This window comes from Nematostella vectensis, chromosome 8, assembly GCF_932526225.1.
Source record: "Nematostella vectensis chromosome 8, jaNemVect1.1, whole genome shotgun sequence".
NCBI lineage: Eukaryota > Metazoa > Cnidaria > Anthozoa > Actiniaria > Edwardsiidae > Nematostella > Nematostella vectensis.
The window spans coordinates 1811067-1830412 of NC_064041.1; the positions used below are offsets into that span (position 1 = coordinate 1811067).

The window sequence follows — 19346 nt, forward strand, 5'->3', positions numbered from 1 at the left end:
TTTCGAAGTTTTAAGGCAAAGTAATTTTTTTTTTGTGGGGGGGCAAGTTCCAACTTTTCTCGAAGATTACAGTCAACGCCTTTTAAAATACAAAATTTCAGCCTTTAGCTTCTTAGTCTCTAGGATTTTATTAATGCATGTTTTCTATAAGGCATTTACAATTAAACTCAAGATTATACATATATTTCTATTATATGCAAAGGTGGTGTTTTTATGGCAGAAAATATTTTTTTCATCCATGTCTCAACGCAGGGGTCCAAACAAATTGCAGATGCACATTCAATCCCTCTGGTATCCCAGTCAACCCTGCGCGTATGGTCCTTTTTTATGAAACACGAATTTCAAAAGCAACGATCTTATTACAAATGTGGCCGTTATTTCAATTGGAGCAGACTATTACGAATGTGTGACGATGACAAATATGGCCTCAACGATACACGGAGGGGAACAAAGGGCGTACATCTTCTTTTCGAACTTTATTGTTATAAACTTTTTTTTCAGTTCACTTAGATATATGCACTGTTTCACATGCAGATTGCCTCAAGAATAAGATTGAAACATCAAGAGAAACAAGACTTGAGACAACTTTATTGTTTCTGATGTTTACAGATGGTTTGAGCTCAAGAAATACATGAGGTTAAGCCTCTCATCACTTCCGCGGAGGAATATAAAGATTAAGCTCAGTCAACAACACCCAAGTCTAACTATTTTTTTGTATGCCACACTTTTTGAGTTTCTAGTCAGGAAAGTCGTGCTCAATGATTGGATCTGTAAGATGCTTGTAAGCATCTCAGATCTTCTTTTTATCCGTCAGCCACTCCCAATCACATGCTGATTTTGTTTGCTTTGGAGTACTGTGCTTGTTCAACCGTCTCGAGAGCACGGCTTTGTCTACAAACGATTTTATGATTAAAGTTAACGCTTATAGTGAGGTTTATTATGAAATCAGACATGCTAAACTTATCACAGCAGAATACTGACTTCTAATTTGAGTTGTACAGGTAAAATTGCTACGGTATCAATTACTAGAGATATCGTTTGCGCTGTGAAGCCGTGAGATGTCTAGACGATTTTCACTTCTCGATATGGGACGTTCTTATGAGTTTATTTTGAAACATAAAAACGTGCTCCACCCAGTAACGCAATACTTTGTACTTCTTGTTACGCTATTGTATCTGCTGTGTACTACATGTCAGTGCCGTAACAGGCCTGGAAATATTGGGAGGCACAATACAGAAACATTGAGAAATCGAGTCATTTCCTTGTAGTGTGTTTGAAAATATAGGGGAGGGAGGGGGGGGGGGGGAGAAATGCCCCCAGTGCCCAAACCACCTGCTACGGCCCTGATGTATGAGGGTTATGATATTATAAAGGATTTCGCCGAGGACAAGCGCTGTGCTAGCGTATAGTCGACACTCTTCCAGTTCTACCTGATTTCATTACAGATGTCTAGTGCTCCAGATGGTACAACAGTAGGAAAGTTCAGAATAAAGGGTGACGCTAGTACAACGTTTGTCCGTGACATTTTGCTAAATTGTGCTATAAAGCACGGTGGCACAATCCAGCTTATACATACTATCGTTTTAGTCAAACTGCACTACACTCCCGAAACGTAGCAGCGGCACAAAAGACAATGTGGAGGTGGTGGGTTAAGAGTATCAGCAGGGGGGGGGGGGGGGGGGGGGTGTCTTTTTCCAAAACATACTTACTACATACTACTTACATACATACTTATAATAACGGTCATGGTATTTAAGTGAAATGGGACAATTTTTTGCCGGATTTATACCTCCTACTCCAAAGGTTTGATGCCACTACCGCTGGTCAAATGAGTGCAGTCCTACAAAATGAATATAAGGTTACAGCAAACAACGCTTGCATGGTATAATATGACTCGCGTTCAACACGATAAAAATTATAATGTATTCCCCAAGTCTAGTGATGGGAATAATATGAGCACGTTAGATTGGTCTGCAAAATAAAATAAAATACCGAAGAAGGAACATTGAAAGTGCCGGGGGCTAATAAACAAGAAGTAAATGCTCCGAGTAACTAAATAAACAATAAATACTTTAATCGTGATTTTAAAGAGAAATTTGGAACGAGGTAATTAAAATAAAAATCAATGCTTATTTTCCAGTGGAGCCTCATGACACGGTTTCTTTCAGATTTCAATCGAAAAGGAAAAAAACGGAAAAAGGATCCGTTTGAACTCCACCTGTGTGGGCCTGGTGATGGGGGGGGGGGGGGGGGTGAATGAGAACTTTCTCTTCAGCGTTCCCTCGCGTTCCTTACAATAAACAAAAAGCAAGTGATGATCAAGGAGACTGCAGATAAATGGGATTTTGCAGACCTTTTAACAGCGCTCCTATAAAACTACACCCTACGCATGCGCAGTACAACAATGGTACGCGTTACTGCTGTCATCGCAGTCTCAAGTCAGCGGCGTATCAGGCACACGTCTGCGCATGCTCCTTCACCTCCGCGTCCTCTTCTATGCCCTGGTTGGCTGCTGAGGCGACAGCATCAAGCTCGATGGCGGGTTTGTCATTGACGTCTTGTTTTTTGCGCATGGTTACAAATACAAAAGCCGCTGACACAAGAATGAGCAGACCACCAAGTGCGCCAAGGCCCGCGATCATGGGTTTGTTGTGAACCGATCCTAAAACACGAGCAATAGTACAGTACTAATAAGCATTTTTTTTTCTACTTGTGGAAAATAAATCCACGCTAAACCAAAGCCAATATGGGTAAACATTTTTAAACACCATTCAATGAATTTATTCAAACACTATTCAATAAAACAATGATTTGCGAACAAAAAGATGAAATGCTATCAGAATCTAGTTTTACTAAACATATGAATATTTTAAAACTATAAAAGGACATCCACATAGGTTACCTTTCTAAACAGCTGCTTTCGCAAAAACATAAATGTGCATGCCAGTTGATGCTGCTAAGTAGGGGTATTCACCATAACCCTCACCTTTCTGCCCCCCAAATCGGACATCTGACTTATCTCCCATCAGTGGAACAAAGAGGTCGACTTCCTGGTTCTCTGACTGGTCAAGACCTCTGCGCTTCCTTATAAGGGCATGGTCGCATCGCTGTTGGCAACGCGAGCTGAGGGAGCGGTGACATACAACGAGCCTGCAGTGCAGGTATACCACTTGGTCAGCGTGCTGCTGCATGAAGCGGAAGGATCTGATGCTGAACCGCTGGACAGGGCTGAGCCTGTAGTTGTATTGAGTACCGCTGTCCTTCGGGCATCTGACAAGAAAAGTTACGAAGGTCGATCACGCCGCCATTTTACGCTCCCGGACCAATATCGAGTCAAACAATTATGCATTTCCATCGTCCAATTGAGATTCTTTCAATTTTAATTAAAAGTACCGTTAATAAACTACCAGGCTTTATTCGTGAAGGGTAATTTTGAAATTTCCCTCTGAGTAGACCGTTTTCAAACAATAACAAAGGTATTCGACCGTTATCGACAGATGTTTTCTAATTGTGAAACCATTTTGTATACTGCTGTACTGTATCTCTTTTAAGGCCACCCTCTGAGCCGTGTAAAAATATATCAAAACTTAACCCCATAAAATAATTATAATACCAAAACATAATATCATCAGCAATTATCATCATCATCATCATCATCATCATCATCATCAATATCACCATCACCATCATCATCATCATCATCACCACCATCATCATCATCATTATCATCATCATCATCATCATCATCATCAATATCATCATCAATATCATCATCATCATCATCATCAATATCATCATCATCATCATCATCATCATCATCATCATCATCATCATCATCATCATCATCAATATCATCATCATCATCATCACCACCATCATCATCAATATCATCATCATCATCAATATCATCATCATCATCATCATCATCACCACCATCATCATCAATATCATCATCATCATCATCATCAATATCATCATCATCATCATCATCATCATCATCATCATCATCATCATCATCATCACCACCATTATCATCATCACCACTACCATCACCATCATCGTCGTTATCATGGATGCTCAAGAATGATTTTGGGAATTCGTATCACAAGCGTTAGCAATCAGATATCCACCATTCTTACCCTTTGTCAATAAACTTATAGCGCGGCCATGTGTTTGGGCTTCCTGTGTTGGTGGCGTAGCATGAGTCAGCAAACACGTAAATTCCGGTCTTGTTGGATTGCACGCTGTACTGTATGAACAGGGGATCATTCAAGCCGACGCGGATCGGGTATTCCCACCAGCGGTAAGCACTCAGGTACGCATGCGTGCGGTAGATATCCATGAGGAAGGTGATTGTGCCATTTGAACCTGTTGTCATGACAACACAATCAATAAGCAATGCAATACAGCAAACCTTGTTGTTTGGGCAGATCAGAAATAGAATAAAGGAAGCCGTGCTAACATATTTCATATGCAGTAGAATCAGATTGTAGATATAAATAGCATTTCAAGTCTTTGAGTTCCAATAGCGGGAACTCATGACATCTTCGGTATACGAATGGTATAAATTATATTCTCTGGGTCAGTTCGAGTTAGCGGGGAGCTCTGGATAACCGAGTCGGAAATATCGGGTTTTCACTGTATTCTTTTATAGATATCTTTCGCTCATATTACAGAAGACCTAAAACTTTGTCTTCATCGTACAGAAGCGCGGGAAAGTAACGGGAGTGTATGGATAGCGGTATATGGTGTCTGTTCATATTGAGTAGGTCAAGTGATAGAGCTGGTTTTGTTGATAGGCTGCAGTTGACTTTTCTGTTAACTCTCAGCAGCCATCTCCAAGTTCCTGGCTTCCTCCCAGTTGCATCGCACGTGCATTCCCCATAATTTGACGACAATACTGCCAGATGATGATCTGCCTGCTTTACTTTGTGCTTACTTTTTGTATTGATCTTGTTTGAATTAAGTGCACTTAGATTGCACTCCCAATGGCAGACACTCAAACAGTGTGTTCGATATCGAGCTCATCACTAAATGCTTCATCCCCTTTTCGTAAAAAGGGAATTTATCATCGGTCTCGTGTGTTTAAGATACGCTGTTTACCAAAGACTCCAGCCTTCACTTGCTCGCTCTAATTCAAATGGTCAAACAAGATGCTTTTTGTGTTCCTTGGCGAGTGCCTAGTGACTAGTAGCCAGCACATACTATGCCAATAAGAACCTTAGTGGGAGGGGGGGAGGGGTGCTTTCTCAGTAAATAACTTCGCCCGTCACACCTGCCTTCTCGATGTAAGCTCATGCGTGACACTCACCAATCTTATGTGGCACTTACCAAGCTTACGTGACACACCAAGCTTACGTGACACTCACCAAGCATATGTGGCACTAACCAAGCTTATGTGACACTCACCAAGCTTAGGTGACACTCACCAAGCTTACGTAACACTCACCAAGCATATGTGACACTAACCAAGCTTACGTGACACTCACCAAGCTTAGGTGACACTCACCAAGCTTACGTAGCACTCACCAAGCATATGTTACACTAACGAAGCTTATGTGACACTCACCAAGCTTACGTGACACTCGCCAAGCTTATGTGACACTCACCAAGCTTACGTGACACTCACCAAGCTTATGTGACACTCACCAAGCTTACGTGACACTCACCAAGCTTATGTGACACTCACCAAGCTTATGTGACACTCGCCAAGCTTACGTGACACTCACCAAGCTTACGTGACACTCACCAAGCTTACGTGACACTCACCAAGCATATGAAACACTAACCAAGCTTATGTGACACTCACCAAGCATATGTGACACTAACCAAGCTTATATGACACTCACCAAGCTTACGTGACACTCACCAGGCTTACGTGACACTCACCAAGCTTATGTGACACTCACCAAGCTTACGTGACACTCGCCAAGCTTACGTGACACTCACCAAGCTTACGTGACACTCACCAAGCTTATGTGACACACCAAGCTTACGTGACACTCACCAAGCTTACACGACACACCAAGCTTACGTGATACTCACCAAGCTTATGTGACACTCACCAAGCTTACGTGACACTCACCAAGCTTATGTGACACACCAAGCTTACGTGACACTCACCAAGCTTATGTGACACTCACCAGGCTTATGTGACACTCACCAAGCTTACGTGACACTCGCCAAGCTTATGTGACACTCACCAAGCTTACGTGACACTTACCAAGCTTACGTGACACTCACCAAGCTTATGTGACACACCAAGCTTACGTGACACTCACGAAGCTTACGTGACACTCACCAAGCTTATGTGACACTCACCAAGCTTATGTGACACTCACTAAGCTTATGTGACACTCACCAAACTTATGTGACACTCACCAAGCTTATGTGACACTCGCCAAGCTTACGTGACACTCGCCAAGCTTACGTGACACTCACCAAGCTTATGTGACACTCACCAAGCTTTAACGATGCAGTTTTTCTGATGCTAAAGCTGGTACTCGCATGTCCCTCTCGTTTGTAGACGCAGACAAACTGTGCAGCGATCTTCTTTTGTCTTGTAATAATAGTGTCATTCCAGTAGTCGCGATAAATAACCTGTGGAAACACATAAGATGCAAAAATGGATTTAATAAGGTCACTTTCAAGAATTATTTTAAAGATTCGAGCGAAATTTGTTCTTGCGTTAACTTTGCGTATTCAAAGTCCCTAGATTTGAAATAAAAACTTACACCCTTATCAAAAGTTTTATTCGAATCTCTATTCGATCAGTTTATACCTCATTGGAGTAGATGATCTCAGTGTCCGTCTCGTTATGTTGCGTCCCACATTCGTCAAGTCCGAAGGTGAAGTAAATGTGAGAGCCGCCATCACGACCTATGCACTGGGATGACCTCAACTGAAGGGAGCCAGCGCTAACCCCTGGGAACGAGGCCTTACCGAGCTGAATCTGCATGTGACGCTCCCCACAAGAGACGGAGGAACTCACTGAAAAAAAAATATTACAATTGGTAATACAATTACACTTAAAGCCGCATTGTCACCAGTTTACTTCCGGTCGATTACGTAACAATCTCCGATGATTTTTAACGGAAACGCGAAAAATATTTCAAAATATTGAAAGCAGTTTGTTTATTGAAAGTTTCTTTGAGGATGTGATTGATAATTTAAAGCAGATGGCCTGTTCAATATCTCGGATTTTAATAGATTCTTTTGTCTTTTAACGGTTGAGGTGACAATAGGGCTTTAAATCAGATGATGTACATTTTTTGCTGGAATTTAATACAGGTCCGTTTCCTAGCCAATCGTTGTTGACCTACTTAGCATATAATGACATTATTGTATATATATACACATATAAATTCGTGATATGAACTATATCTAATACTAGACCCTGCGCGCAGGGTTGGCTGGGATACCTGAGGGATTGAAAGTGCATCTGCAATATGTTTTGGCCCCTGTGTTGTGACATGTATGACAAAGACTTTTCTGCCACAATCTTGAGTTTTATTGTAAATATCGCAACACTGATTCGGGCAAGAAAGGTTAGAAGCATCATCTCACCAAGTTTTTTTTGGGGGGAGACTCCTTGAGGGTAGACGAGGTGATTTTCTATTTCTCACGGTTTAAAATTCTAACAAATACTATCCCTTTGGTATGTAGATAGCCTGCGTAGCAAGCGTTCTGTGGAGTTTCAGCAGGAATAGAGTGAGCGGGGAATATGGCAGCGCGAAAAATAATTATTTCCTTTGTTCATGACATTTATTATTGTATTTATATAAGTGCAAAGTAAACAACAATTTTTATTTATGCTATTATATTGTTTAAACAAACGTATTTTGAACTCTAATGCGTGGGCTATAGAAGATCCAGACATAAAACAATTAAATTAAATTAAAACATTTTTTTCAAGGATCAAGATCAACAACACTACAAAGACAACACAATTATTATTATTATTATTATTATTATTATTATTATTATTATTATTATTATTATTATTATTATTATTATTATTATTATTATTATTATTATTATTATTATTATTATTATTATTATCTAGTTGTTGATTTTTCAAATTGTTCCACAAAAATATAATGATTTTCAACGAGGAATAAAGGTATTTTAGGAAAAAAACAAAACTTTTCTAAAGAAAGCAGGTATTCTAAGAGACTAACCAGAAGCCTCTAATAGCTTTAGCGGCTTATTCATAATACCATCGCGATTTATATAAATAGATATGAAATATAAAAAAAATGTATACGTTATAAGTTTTTTTTATTTTTATGCTTGTAAATAATTAGTTCTCATAATCACTCTCTTCATACAATATTGCAGTTGTTACCTATTATTGAATAAGTTCGTAACATGTCTTTGTTTATCAAACAAGGTCTATTTCTCAGACAAGCAAACTCAAGGAAGAGCTGTTGAAATAATGGTGAGTGTTAAAAGAAAAACAATTATCTGATTAGAAAACTACTGTAAATTCCTTTGCACCAAGATAACAAACATCAGTTTGTTTTGTTACTTAGGAGGAACGAGATGAGCTCTACAAAGCCAAGAAGAAGTATGTATTACTCATCTAAATTATACAAGTAATTAATAAAATTTAAAAAAACTTCTGTAAGGAATTAGAGTGGTTTTCATTAGCCCTTGAAACAAAGTGTGATAGTCAAAGGGTAATTTTTTTAATAGAAGACTTTCATTAGCTGATCAAGTGTGTATGTTTTTCTAAATTTATCCTTCATTTCTAGCAGGGGCGTATCTGCCTTTAAGCCAGTTAAGCCCGGGCTTAACTAACTTTCATTTTTTAAAGAATTTTTAAGACTTTTTATATCCCGCAACAAGAAAATAAATAAACTTTAATTTCTTTCGTTTTCAAGATTATAGCCGGTTTCAGTGTATCGCGATGCCGCGTTTTCAAAACACAATTTCTTCTGGGCTTTTCTGTTCCGTCCAGTAAAACCATCAGCAAACGATTTTATCGTTTGTCTTTGTGCGATAGAGCATGTCCTCTCTCACACAGTTTTCCTCTCAAACATGCTCCAGGGTGAGAGCCTTGATCTCGTTGAAGCGGTAGAAGAGTCAAAGGTGGTGATTCATGTGCTACAAGAAGAGAGAGATGACGAGGTCTGGGAAGAGCTGTACGAAAGAGCGAAAGAAATGGCAGCTGAATGGGGCTTTGTGCCGAGCACACCCCGCCGGGCAGCTAGCCAACGACATCGAATAAATGTTCAAGCAAACACACCAATGCTGTGCTGGCGAAGAGCTGTCTACCTTCCACTTGTAGATTACTTGGTGCAGTGGCTCAATGATAGATCACGGAAGCATCGCTATCGATTTCTTGGCCAATCTTATTCCCGAAAAGCTGGTTTTACTCGACAAAGCCAAGACTGAGAAGATCTTCTGTTTATACGCCACCGATCTGACAAAGAAAGACCTTTTCGACACTGAGATTGTTAGGTAGAAGTGGTCGCAGGCTCAAAGAAACCGTCAGCCCTGCAAGACACTGTTAAATGAGGAAGTAATGATCTCTTTAAAACAAAAGCATATCGTAACAAAAGCTTAATAAACCGACAATCGTTCAGTATTTTTGTTCATTATGTTTAATATAGAGTCTCTTCCCTATGCCCCCCTCCCCCCAGATTTCGAGTTTTGAGTAGCGGGCTTAACTAAAAAAAATAGCCTAGATACGCCCCTGTCTAGGATATTTAGTTTTGAGTTCTATCGTACCGCTTTATCGCTGTTCAAGTGGGAATTAAGGCATTACGCTGCCTAAATATATTTTAATTATTATAATAATTATTTAATAATTTTCGTATTTAGGTAGGAGGTCATATATCTTTGCTATAACAATGTTGATAGCAGACAAACATTCGCCGTCATCTTCAGGCCCGTAGCCAGGATTTTGAACGGGGGGGGGGGGGTGTCGTTTACCCATCTAGCGGACCATAATCTCTTAGGTAGCTCGTCCTAGCTCGCAGTGGTACTCTATTTTCCTTTATCAGGGCGGACCTTCAAGTCGTGTGGGGTGGTTCCTCTCAACCCTCCCCCCCCCCCCAGAACCCCCCCCCCCCCCTGGCTACGGGTCTGATTTTGGTGAAAATGTAGCCCATGTTTTCGTGGTTGTCCATTACCTTGCGATTCACATCTGAGCCCACTGTAACCTGTCGGGCATGCGCAGTACAATCCCCAGTACCATGGTCTGTAGCATGTCCCGCCATTTTTGCAATATCCCGGATGGCACACTGGATAGAAAAATTATAAGAGAATGTTTACTATGTTTCTTATCTCACTATATAGTTTGCTGTTTAAACTGAAAGGCGTGTATAAAGGATAACCATGAAGGGGACACTTAAAATTTGACAATTGCCATAATTTATTGTAGCACCGAACATTACTTCGCCGCGGCGGGCTCGTCCGCTTCCGGCTCACGCTCATTACGCTCAGCGCTCGTTTCCGCTCAGTACGCCCTGGGTACCACTGAGAGTACCACTGCTTTTTGTCGAGTGTCACAAGTTTAGCCTGGTATGCAGGCTAAACTTTGAGTAACTTTTCGTTTTCTTTCGTATAAAGTAACGGTATGCTGCTTTTTGTCGCGCGCGTTGCATATCATTCCGGCGGGAAAATATCGAAAACACATTAAAGAACATCTTGTATTTAGTACAGTATTCAAATAGCGAGATTTTTAATAGTCTCGGTCTTTCTCTGCGCTGAAAACAACAACAAAAAAAGAAACGCTTGCTTCGCTGGCAGGTAGTATTCAAAGTACGACTTTGGTGCTGCTGAAGATATAAGAAGCGCTGAAGCGCTGATTTCCTTTATCCATATAAAAAATGCCCGATTTTGGCTATCTTTCTCAAAACGCCTACGACGCGAAAGGATAACCAAATATGGAGTTCTGCAGGAGATGTTGGTCTTGGTCACATTTCTATATTCGTTCTGGTTTGTATCTGGATACGTACCGAGGTCACAGGGCTTAACTCCCGGGTGGAGGGGGGACTCTCTTAAACCTAAAGAGTCTGCAAGGTCGGAATAAGTTGTATTATCCTATAGCCCGTGCTGACACTCACCAATTGGGTGTTTGATCTGAACAGTGAACTGCAGGTTTGTCCTGCTAATGATCGTATTGTTATCGTAAGTGGTCTCCCAACTCGGATAGTCCTCGAGGTCAAGCAGGACGGGGTATATGGTACCAGTCACTGAATTGCCATTATATGTCAGGGTGCAATTTTCCTGTTGATAAGATAATCCTTAGCCAGCAAAACCAGGTGCGTACCAAGAATTGCCTGAGAGGGGAGAGGGGGGTACGCAGTCAAAGGAACATATTGAAAAAGCACAGTATAGGTACCATATTGAAAAAACGCAGTATTAATTTTTTTAATAAGAAATGAACCACTTTTTGCCGCCAAGAGTGGTGCTCACCACTATTCATCCTTCGGCGAGTAATCATTTATTTTAGGGGTAATGGTTATGAATGTGGTGGTTGTTTTAAATATTATGGCGAAGTAGTAATAATATAATAGATGATAGTAAACAACGATAGTGACAAAAGTTATTTGCTTACTGCACCTCATCCAAAACAGCAAAAGGAAACGAGCTCTCGTTCCCATGCCACCTGCAAACCACTTTGTCCCCATCAGGATCTACCACAGGGATCCTGATCACTTCTCTGATGTGCGTGAGGTTGACAATCAGAGGAAGAGAGGAGAATGGAGAGGAGTTTGGGCGGACTTGCGATAAAGTTGTCAGATTCACACTCGCTTCCAGGTTGAAATAAGCTCCAGAGTAACTGCTGTCGTTCATTCCTATCCAGCAGCAGCCAGGATCCCAAGGGTTAGAACGAAACCTGTCGAGACACACGACATTATAAGACAAAACCTTTAAAAGAAAAAGTCGGCAACAACGGATTTATATTTTTAGTACGATATTTCGGCAGGCCAATCAATACCTGCCTTCTTCAGGTTATAAATGAGTTTCAGTGGCATGTTACAGCTAGTATATGTACAAAGTTTATTGATGATTAACTAACAAAAGATAAAAATAGTAATTGAGTAAGGAGTAACTTATGGAAGATGGTATAAATTAGTGTGGATTACTCTAAACATCTAAACGGTTTCTTCACGCCGGTTGAGGCCAGCGGGTTCAAGAGTGCCAGCGCGAGCTATCAGTGTATGGATTAGATCAATACAATAAGTATTATAGCGTTCTTTGAGCGTCTTCGGTTGATTTTATACAACACAGTAGCTTAGCCAATAGGAGATACCTTATAAGTCTAATATCGCTTGGGAAAGTTGCGTTGAAGAAAACTTCCGCCCAATCCTCGCTCTCACTGTAGTCAAGACAACCAATCCTTCGATATTCCCATACTGAGTACGAGCCGCCGCCAACACGCCATATGTCATACATGACATAGAGATAGTAATCGTCTCTATAGCGGCAGCGTGTGCTTGACAAACTCCAAGCTGTCCTGAACAGTAGATTTAACTAAGGGAATAAAAAAAATAAATAAAATAAAATATTTGCCCCTGAAAACCTGGATATAGAGTGACCCTGACTATATTAACCCCCGCTATAACTAGCCAAAAATATATAAACCTACTTCAAATAGTGTGTTGCACCCTGTCGCACTCTGCGTTGGTTTGTAGGTAAACATAATTAGATAGACACTGGTCTCTGAATGGTCATCAATGGACTAAACGACCAATAGTTTTTATTTTTTTCAAATGGCCCAGTACATTGTCGACCTTTGTGAGTTCAAAGCGCTCTATATCTGTTGAGAAAGGGGAACCGATTCTAAATTTCGGAATGTTTTTTATTCCTTGTATACACTATAAAAACGCTATCTAAGTAAATTGTCGAAAATTCCTAAAGTGTTACTAAAATAGTGATTTTACAGTGCAGCACACTGACCTTATTTGCAAAATGTGCGTATAGAAAATTATTTCAGTCTTTTCTACTTAAACTGTGTTTGAGTTCGGGATGACAGCCGCCGCCGCTGTTTTCTCGATGGTAGTAGTGTAATATAGCCGTACCAGAACAAAGTGCGGGTAATGACGGAATTTGGGAACAAGGAAACCAAATCAAACATTCATCTTACCTTGAGTTGAGGATTTGCTGGGGCCCATGGGAACGGACGCGGTGTTGTATAAGAGTTCCACGGACGCCATGTTGTCGGTGGCCTTGTTCCATATGGTCTCCATGACACATGATTGGGGGGTTTTGTAGTGGGATCGTTTTCAAAGGTCCATGTAATGATTCCACCACGAAAACCACGCCATGCATGAGTCAGCGTTGAAAAGCTGATCGCAACAAAAAGCACGTACCAACAGCTCGCCATCTCTGCAAATGATAAGTCGCTCGCCTTGCAGACTGCTTGATATTACCTGACAGGCTACGCCCAATTTGTCAATTGAATGGGTAAACAACAACTAAACAGAGGAGGGGGTAGACTGGAGGCGGGTTATTATATGATAAATTTACTTATTGCAGGGACTGTAAATCCACTGGAATTTTCCCCAAGAAGACATTTTGATCTCTTTTCCAGTGGCGGTGAACCACTGGGCTATCTTTTAGTTTTACTGGATGCTAAATCTTGAAGATTTGTCTTACCCCCACCCCCACCCTGATATGTTAAATTTGTACAGTAGTTCCGAGAAATGGAGGCTTTTCATTAACTGTTTCACTGTTTGATCAACCTTTTACCAGTGCGCTAATGAATGTGCCTAGTTGACTTGTCTAGCTAGTCTACATATAACATATCATCACATTCCTGAAAGCTCAAGTGGCAAAATGCCTAATCAAAACATCAATTTATTAAATAGGGGAGAATCAAAAATCCACAAGCCGTACCTCGCAATGGATCCCATTTTTAGATTCAAAAATAGTGTATATCGAACAAATCAGGGGTAAAGTGTACTTGTGCATAAAACATCGGTACTTGGCTTTTAATGCATCGCATCAATATGTCTAGCTCTGATTTCATAGAGGCAGGAGCTTTGAAAAAAGTGCGCGAGTTTTGCTTTTTGCAGACATGCAAAGTAAATTTTTGGGAACTTTTGCGGGAGCCATTTTCCAATTTAAATTTCCGCGAAAACAAAATTAGGATAGGATAAATATAATAATGTTCTTAGAGTTATTTTCGGTTCAGTGAATATAAACGACAGCTTTCATCCCCATTACGAAGTTCCCGACAACTTACAGAGTTTAGACTTACGTACAAACATTTGCCGATTAAGAAAAAAAGCTTTTAATGAATATAACCAAAAAGATGACTTTGCGAACACATTAGAAACAATTCTCGGGAGACACCTTACTTACTTGACTCTGTTTTTAGTTTGGCAATAGTGATAGAAGGAGAGTATTTTATATACGAATATACCAAAGAGGGTAATTGAGAAATTAGGGAATGCATCATAGAAAATATTTTATAGATCGTCAGAGTTGATGACATGTTTGATGACATGCCCGACGGCGACGAGTTGGTATGTTGGAAAAGTTCCAACATTCATTCTGCTTGTTCGGTGCAGTAATCACTACTGAAACCCATAATACGCCTGTCACTCAGTTACCTGTCATCGTAAAAGACATTCACTTCCTTGATAACAAAGCCTTAGTCAAACAACTAGAAATAAATAGGAGGAAAGGGTTTTATGTGTATCATTGGTTGTGTGGAGGGTCAGGCTTGAGTGGTCTTGTGCGTCGGTGCTATTTTTTTCAAGAAAACACATCACAATACAGGCAACGACATTATTCTGTTCAGAATAATCGCCCTTAGGGACTTAAAACTCGCCCACCCACACAGATTATGTTGGGATTCAACCCCTTCCCTCCTTTCCCCTAAACCCTATTCACTTCGCTGCGCGCAAGAAACTATACAAGCCCGCATGTAAGCATGGGTAAAAACCACTGAAGTATTTAGCTGCATATATTAGCCACTGCATAACTTCAGACTTAGACGGTGTAGCGGTGGCTAATATATGCAGCTAGGCGCTTTAGTGGTTTTTACCCATGCTTACATGCGGGCTTGTCGCGTATTCGCAAAGCCGGTTGATGACAACCTTTTGTCAAACGGCTGTATACTTACGGGCAAGTGTGGGCTAACCGACTAGCAGGGGTTCTTTTTCAGTTGGTATGCAAGCTTCTCACAATTGTTAGCAGTTTTTATAAAAAGAAAATACAGCTATTTAGCATATTGAGAGAGTGCACTAGTGTAAGAATGTCCCGTCTTGGAAATGTGGAACACAAGCTTCTAGCAAGCTCACATACGTTCAACAAGTCATATTCAGGGCCGAGACACATTGAGATACTCTCTATACTATCCGGGAATCGAACTCGTTTCAGCAAAGGTGAGACACTGGGCCACCTGTGGTGAAAGGCCACATACGCTGACGCCCTATCACACCACTGGGCCACCTGTGGTGAGAGGCTCCATACGCTGACGCCCTAACACACCACTGGGCCACCTGTGGTGAGAGGCTCCATACGCTGACGCCCTAACACACTGGGTCACCTGTGGTGAGAGGCCCCATACGCTGACGCCCTAACACACCACTGGGCCACCTGTGGTGAGAGGCTCCATACGCTGACGCCCTAACACACTGGGTCACCTGTGGTGAGAGGCCACATACGCTGACGCCCTAACACACTGGGTCACCTGTGGTGAGAGGCTCCATACGCTGACGCCCTAACACACCACTGGGCCACCTGTGGTGTGAGACTCCATACCTTGACGCGCTAACACACTGGGTCACCTGTGGTGAGAGGCTCCATACGCTGACGCCCTAACACACCACTGGGCCACCTGTGGTGTGAGACTCCATACCTTGACGCGCTAACACACTGGGCCACCCGTGATTCCAATTACTTTAGTGCTTATAAAGCACCAATTAATTATTACTTATAAAGCATCAATTAATTATCAGGAAGAGGATTGAACAAATTTTGAAATGTTATGCTGTATTTTAGAACGCATCACAATAACAAAACAATATTTTGCTGCTATCTGTGAATCGGAATGTTCTTAGCATTTGGTGATATCCCAGACCGAGCATTCTCATAAAAAAGTTTCTTACCAAAAAAGTATGTATGCATCAAAATATGATCAGAAGGGAGTAGACTGAAAAATTGAATAGACATATATGACAGAGCTCCAGAAATTATTTCCAGTCCAGTAGTAATATTGGATAAACAACCCTCTTTGACACAATTTACTGGAGTAGTTAGTATACAAGATATTCTATAATGTACAAGCTTTAGAAACATAATGGTTAAGATAACACCAATACGAGTTTTTCCAGCTAGAACAGACAGCTGTCAATCAAAATCTGAGTCTGAGAAGTCAGCCGCGCACACGCTGCGCCGACGAAGGAAACCGCTGATTGGAGCATGCTCAGTAGCAATGTTCTGTTCGTCAACAGTCCACCCAGGTAAATCTTCACCTTCTTCTTCTACGGCAAACCACGAGGAGCAAGCGTTTACAGCCTTGGGGAACCCAATTGGTGACACGAAACTACCAAATGATAACACCATTCCAACGAAGTCTATTTTGCTGAAGATGAACTTTACCGACGAGGTGAGAAAAGCAGCAATACTGGTGACGATACGGTAGAAAATGTATGAGAATATAGCGGAGAGACTTGAAAAGAGGACTGGGACGAGGTAGATGATGAAGGCTAGGATGATGACGTTTCCGAATATTGCTGTGGTAACTCTAGTAGCAGCGGTGACGAAATACAGGACGAGAATTGTCAGCGGTGTAGCGCATGCGCGTATAAGTGATGATTGACCAAGCAGGGGCAGCACAGGATGCCGGGTATTCAAATACTTCACTGAGTCTGCAATAGTCGTCGCCAGGGGTCTGTAAGTAACATAATGAGTCATGTAAACATGATAACGAGTCATGTAGACATGATAACGAGTCATGTAGACATGATAACGAGTCATGTAGACATGATAACGAGTCATGTAGACATGATAACGAGTCATGTAGACATGATAACGAGTCATGTAGACATGATAACGAGTCATGTAGACATGATAACGAGTCATGTAGACATGATAACGAGTCATGTAGACATGATAACGAGTCATGTAGACATGATAACGAGTCATGTAGACATGATAACGAGTCATGTAGACATGATAACGAGTCATGTAGACATGATAACGAGTCATGTAGACATGATAACGAGTCATGTAGACATGATAACGAGTCATGTAGACATGATAACGAGTCATGTAGACATGATAACGAGTCATGTAGACATGATAACGAGTCATGTAGACATGATAACGAGTCATGTAGACATGATAACGAGTCATGTAGACATGATAACGAGTCATGTAGACATGATAACGAGTCATGTAGACATGATAACGAGTCATGTAGACATGATAACGAGTCATGTAGACATGATAACGAGTCATGTAGACATGATAACGAGTCATGTAGACATGATAACGAGTCATGTAGACATGATAACGAGTCATGTAGACATGATAACGAGTCATGTAGACATGATAACGAGTCATGTAGACATGATAACGAGTCATGTAGACATGATAACGAGTCATGTAGACATGATAACGAGTCATGTAGACATGATAACGAGTCATGTAGACATGATAACGAGTCATGTAGACATGATAACGAGTCATGTAGACATGATAACGAGTCATGTAGACATGATAACGGGTCATGTAGACATGATAACGGGTCATGTAGACATGATAATGAGTCATGTAGACATGATAATGAGTCATGTAAACATGATATAAATGTTGATCGTACTGGAAGTCATGCATGCGGTAAAGATCAAAGTCCATATCGTGGAATACGGATGTCAATCAAAGCCGAAGCTTCTAATACAGCGATAGAAAAAAAAACCAGGTTACTATACTATACTATATAAACCAGGTTATACTTTAATATATAAACCAGGTTATATACTATAGTATATAAACCAGATTATACTATAATGTATAAACCAGGTTATACTATAATAGGGCGGTATGAGGATAAGATAAACCAGGTTATACTATAATAGGGCGGTATGAGGATAAAATAAAGAATCAATGAGTTCAATGTAATAACGGTTCCCATTACAGGATTTCGCGTGTTGCACTTTCGTGTAGAACATCCTACTTGCGCCGCCTTTGAATGAGCAAAGCCTAATATGTTTTGTGACAAAATACATATCTCGCAAATAACCTTTCTTTGATCTAGAATTTCATTAAAATTTAATATTTTGCCAGAAAAGGTAAAGTCTCCTCACTAGGAATAATTCAAATACAATTTAAAGTGTATCATCACTTTTCATACCTGACACCGAACTTAAATGTCCATACCAGTGGATATAAAAGGATGAGGTCAAACCCTTCGAGTTGCAAGTATCTTTGCACCATCTTCTTTATAACAAGCTGTGACAAATGTTTAAGCAAACTAATACTTACACTTTACGGTTATTGCGCATATGAATGTCCCGCTCCTCCATATTTCTCAATAAACACTAATCTCTCGGAGAGCGTAGCAATGGTTAACTCCCGCTGGATTCTTACGAAGGCATCCAGTACTTTCAGTGAAACGAGTACTTCAACAGCGCGTCATAATGGTTTGGCGAGAGACCGTCACGCGCGCGCATACACGAATAAGCGCGCGCAGTTTCGAGAGCAGCTTTACTATATCCTCTCGCGCACCAGAGCTCAGCCCTCTCATAACCGCGCGCGGGGCTGTGCTAGTGCTTGTATGTTCATGCACTTTTTTTAAGTGTCCCCTTGATCGAATTCCCTATTTTCCCAGAGCAAGACTCACATACCACTGTAAATACAAGGTACATCCGACCATAAGAGATCACAGGGGAAGACTCGCATATCACTGTATATACAATAAGGTGCATTCTATCATAAGAGACCACAGGGCAAGACTCGCATATCACCGTGCACACAAGGTGCATCCGACCATAAGAGATCACAAAGGAAGATACACATATCACTGTAAATATAAATCATAAGAGATCACAGGGGAAGGCTCACATATCACTGAAAATACAAGGTACATCCTATCATAAGAGATCAAAGGGGAAGACTCACATAACACTGTACTACAAGGTGCATTATATCATGAGATCACAGGGAAAGACTCAAATACATACAAGGTGCATTCTATCATAAGAGATCACAGGGGAAGACTCACATATCACTGTACATACAAGGTGCATTCTATCATAAGAGATCACAGAGAAAGACTCAAATACATACAAGGTGCATTCTATCATAATAGATCACTGGGCAAGAATTACATATCACTGTACATACAAGGTGCATTCTATCATAAGAGATCACAG

At 40.8% G+C, this 19346-nt stretch overlaps 2 protein-coding genes across 2 annotated transcripts; both read right to left on the reverse strand.

The window, feature by feature from the left end:
- Window positions 1-571: 571 nt before the first annotated feature.
- LOC5501301 (CUB and zona pellucida-like domain-containing protein 1) lies at window positions 572-13374 on the reverse strand. Its single transcript, XM_032369632.2, has 10 exons — window positions 13103-13374; window positions 12269-12489; window positions 11575-11851; window positions 11076-11238; window positions 10140-10250; window positions 6782-6990; window positions 6462-6600; window positions 4140-4368; window positions 2987-3270; window positions 572-2662 (listed from the first exon to the last, which is right to left on the reverse strand). The coding sequence occupies exons 1-10, from the start codon at window positions 13340-13342 to the stop codon at window positions 2451-2453; spliced, it is 2085 nt and encodes a 694-aa protein (XP_032225523.1). The 5' UTR covers window positions 13343-13374; the 3' UTR covers window positions 572-2450.
- A 2767-nt stretch (window positions 13375-16141) lies between these two features.
- LOC116608376 lies at window positions 16142-18614 on the reverse strand. Its single transcript, XM_032369641.2, has 2 exons — window positions 18457-18614; window positions 16142-16861 (listed from the first exon to the last, which is right to left on the reverse strand). The coding sequence occupies exons 1-2, from the start codon at window positions 18495-18497 to the stop codon at window positions 16318-16320; spliced, it is 585 nt and encodes a 194-aa protein (XP_032225532.1). The 5' UTR covers window positions 18498-18614; the 3' UTR covers window positions 16142-16317.
- Window positions 18615-19346: the final 732 nt, after the last annotated feature.